Here is a 3,927-nt window from a genome sequence, read left to right on the forward strand (position 1 = left end):
CCTTTTTTTTTTTTTTTTTTTTGGCACAACCTTCCCTACCTTTTTATTCATGTTTTATGTATGTTTGCCTGTTTGGATCCGAGACTTCGTGCTTGGATATATCGTACAGTTTTGTCTAAAACTTATTTTTAGATCTGAACTAAGTTCAGGTTGGAGCAATATTAATTATTGAATAATGCTTTGGGTTCAAGTATTTTTAATTTTTTTATAAAACTGAAAAATTTAAGCAAAAAAAAACATTAAAAAAAATTAAATTGTGTATTATTTTAAGCATCCTCAGTATTATATATTTTGATGAATTTCTAGCTATTTAAATAATAAGTATTGTCACGAGAAACCTATGTAAATTCTCTGATGAATAATAATGAATAATGATACAATTCTTAGATTTTAAACTTATTTTGAACTTTGATAAAAAAAAAATCTTAGGTTATTCAATTTTTTTTATATGTGTTCAGATTTAAATCAAGTTTGAACCCAAAATTCAAGATACCATTCATCAAATTCATTAAAAAAAATTATAAGTAGATATGGATTCGGTTCGGATTCAGATTAAATCTTTGCATGTATTTTTTGCCAAGGCCACAATAATATCCGGTGTGATTTATTTGGTCATGGACAAATAAATATCACTAAGTGCGAGCCTGTGAAAAGCAGTTAAAAGAAAAGAAATTAAAATAAAATTAATTCAGATATGGTCCAATACACGTCCACAGTCACAGAGAAGAAGAAACTCTCTCTCTCTCTCTGCGTTCGAGTCGAACCGTTTACAGGTACGCATCTTCTTCTCGATTCAATTATACGATTGGATCGAAGTTTCCATTGATTGTTGTATATTGCGAACCACGTCGTTGCTTTGCTTTCAGTGTAGGAATCGTCGATAGGTTTTGGCTTGATTTGGATTTGACTTTGATCTGTGAAAATGGGAGCGAATGATATCGACATGGAAGAAGGAACTCTAGAGATCGGCATGGGTAAGCCACTAATCACAGATCACACACTATACTCAGGGCCGGCTTACAAGAAGGGGACAAGCGGTGCGACCGCCCCGGACGCAACCCCGTGTCCCCCGTATAATAATAAATAAGAGCCCAATTTTTTTTTGCCCTAGGGTCCCTAATAGTGTTGAGCCGGCCCTGATTATACTGAGCTTCACATTTCGAATCGTATCTCTAGGCCTTGAGTTAGAAATCTCCGTGAACGTTTCCCTCGCTAGCTTGTTGATTTGATTTGTTGTGATCTGCGTTTTTGAATTGCAGAGTATAGAACTGTTTCTGGCGTTGCTGGACCATTGGTCATTCTTGACAAAGTGAAGGTATGTATGTACATCATCAAGCGATGCGAATCTCCACTTGAAAACTAACTGATTAAGACTTCTTTGTGTACTTGGTGTGATTTAAAATCTAGGGTCCAAAGTACCAGGAGATTGTTAATATCCGTTTAGGTGATGGATCAACGAGACGTGGTCAAGTTCTGGAAGTCGACGGGGAGAAAGCTGTTGTGCAGGTTTTGGGATCAAACACTGAATCAATACAATGCCATAGAGTCACTTCCTCAGGGACTTAGTTTGTGCAAGTGTGTTTCAGGTTTTTGAAGGAACGTCTGGAATCGACAACAAGTTTACAACCGTACAATTCACAGGAGAGGTCATTAGTCATTACCATTCACAAGTTTAATTGGCTGATTATTGTTTAAGCTAGTCCTGGGCATTCGGGTTTTCGGTTCGGGTTGGTTCGGTTTTCGGATTATTCGGGTTGGGATGTTTAGGAACCGGACATTTTTCGGATCGGTTCGGTTCGGATATTTTCGGGTTCAGGTTTCTATTTTTTTTATAAAACCCAAAGTGGAACCGTATTACAAATAATTCGGGTTTGGTTCTGGTTTAAAACCCAAAAAAACCAAAAAATCTCGAAAACCCGAGTTAAACCCGGAAAATATTCGGGTTATTTGGGTAGTTCAGATTTTTTTTATATTTTTTTTTATAAATTATATTTTATATATATTAAAATTTAAAATAATTAATATTTTTAATATGTTCAAAATATTCGGGTACCTGTTCGTTTCTGGGTTCTGTCCCAGTTTGGTTTTGGCTTTTTAAATTTAGAAATATAGGAACCGTTCGGTTTTTGTAACTTTCGGTCCGGTTTCTGTCTCGGTTTTTCCGGTTCGGTTCCGGTTCAGTTTTCGGGGGTTTCGGATAATATGCCCAGGACTAGTTTAAGCCTCTCTCTTTTGTTGTTTATTCAGGTTTTGAAAACACCTGTGTCCTTGGACATGCTTGGGCGTATTTTTAATGGTTCTGGAAAGCCGATTGATAATGGCCCTCCTATTTTGCCAGAGGCGTACCTTGATATTTCAGGTCAGTTTCAAATAAGATGACTGATCCATTGTGTGCGTTTTTTTTTGCCTTTTTTTATTAAATGTGTCAGTGGATTGTGTTGATAGGGAGTTCAATCAACCCCAGTGAAAGGACCTATCCCGAGGAGATGATACAGACGGGGATCTCGACCATTGATGTCATGAACTCCATTGCTCGTGGACAGAAGATTCCTCTTTTCTCTGCTGCTGGTCTCCCTCATAATGAAATCGCTGCTCAGATTTGTCGTCAAGCTGGTCTTGTCAAGCGTTTGGAGAAGACTGCTGATCTACTCGAGGTGATTCTTTGTAACCAGTACTACAAAGTGTGTTTGTATGTCTAATAAAATCCTTTTGATTGGTTCCCTTCTTGTGTTTGTTTCAGGATCATGGAGAGGACAATTTTGCGATTGTGTTTGCAGCTATGGGTGTGAACATGGAGACGGCTCAGTTCTTCAAACGAGATTTTGAAGAAAATGGATCAATGGAGAGAGTTACCCTTTTCTTGAATCTGGTAAAATTACTACTTGTGGCTGCCTCTAAAGTTCATTGCCATACCTTTCTGCTTACATTAAAATGCATTTGACACCTTCCATTATTCTAATAGGCCAATGATCCGACCATAGAGAGAATCATCACTCCTAGAATTGCACTCACAACAGCAGAATACCTGGCTTATGAATGTGGGAAACACGTCCTTGTTATATTGACTGATATGAGTTCTTATGCTGATGCTCTTCGTGAGGTAAAACGAAATCTTCTATACCGGAGTAGTTAGTTAGCCCCTTTATTCCATACATGTGTGTAATACGATCGAGAAAACTGTAGGTTTCCGCTGCAAGAGAAGAAGTCCCTGGAAGACGTGGATATCCAGGTTATATGTACACTGATCTTGCAACTATCTATGAACGTGCTGGGCGTATTGAAGGAAGAAAAGGTTCCATCACCCAAATCCCTATCCTTACTATGCCCAACGACGGTAAGAGAATCATACCCCTAAGGCATTCTATACGTTAAGAACCTTAATAGTTACTCATTGTTGTCTTTAATCAGACATCACACATCCAACTCCGGATCTTACTGGTTACATCACCGAAGGTCAGATATACATCGATAGGCAACTTCACAACAGACAGGTAAAAAAAAAAAATTACCTTTAAGTAGGGATGTTAATATGGGCTCAACCTAACAGGGTTAGCCCTAACCCTGCAAACCCATTTGTAACCCTAACCCTCATTTTTTAAATAGGGTTTAAACAGGGTTGGCCCTAATAGGACCAGGGTTTAAATTCTAACCCTTTTATTTTGATTCACACAACTATTATACAATATTTAATAATGTTTTTCACCAAAAGAAACTTAGAGTCGAGTTTTCTCGCCTAAAACTAAACAACGAAATTTTCCGTCGAAACCGCAAAATCGAGTTTTCAACAAAAACAACAAAATCGAGTTTTCTCTCCAAAAACGCAAAATCGAGTTTTTCGTCAAAACTTTAAAATCGAGTTTTCCCGCCAAAAAATCAAAATCGATTTTGCGGTTTTGGCGGAAAAACTCGATTTTGCGGTTTTGGCGG

At 37.6% G+C, this 3,927-nt stretch overlaps 1 protein-coding gene across 1 annotated transcript in view; it reads left to right on the forward strand.

The window, feature by feature from the left end:
- The first annotated feature begins 656 nt into the window (after positions 1–656).
- Positions 657–3,927, forward strand: part of LOC106301014 (V-type proton ATPase subunit B1) — a 5,060-nt gene continuing 1,789 nt past the window's right edge. The window contains exons 1-11 of the mRNA XM_013737317.1: positions 657–773; positions 867–974; positions 1,260–1,315; positions 1,408–1,506; positions 1,587–1,646; positions 2,248–2,359; positions 2,446–2,654; positions 2,741–2,869; positions 2,963–3,100; positions 3,184–3,334; positions 3,409–3,491. Of these exons, the coding sequence (XP_013592771.1) occupies positions 923–974; positions 1,260–1,315; positions 1,408–1,506; positions 1,587–1,646; positions 2,248–2,359; positions 2,446–2,654; positions 2,741–2,869; positions 2,963–3,100; positions 3,184–3,334; positions 3,409–3,491 (1,089 nt within the window). The 5' untranslated portion in view covers positions 657–773; positions 867–922. The remainder of the gene's footprint in view (positions 774–866; positions 975–1,259; positions 1,316–1,407; positions 1,507–1,586; positions 1,647–2,247; positions 2,360–2,445; positions 2,655–2,740; positions 2,870–2,962; positions 3,101–3,183; positions 3,335–3,408; positions 3,492–3,927) is intronic.

The sequence above is a fragment of the Brassica oleracea genome, chromosome C6, assembly GCF_000695525.1.
Source record: "Brassica oleracea var. oleracea cultivar TO1000 chromosome C6, BOL, whole genome shotgun sequence".
NCBI classification, from domain to species: domain Eukaryota; kingdom Viridiplantae; phylum Streptophyta; class Magnoliopsida; order Brassicales; family Brassicaceae; genus Brassica; species Brassica oleracea.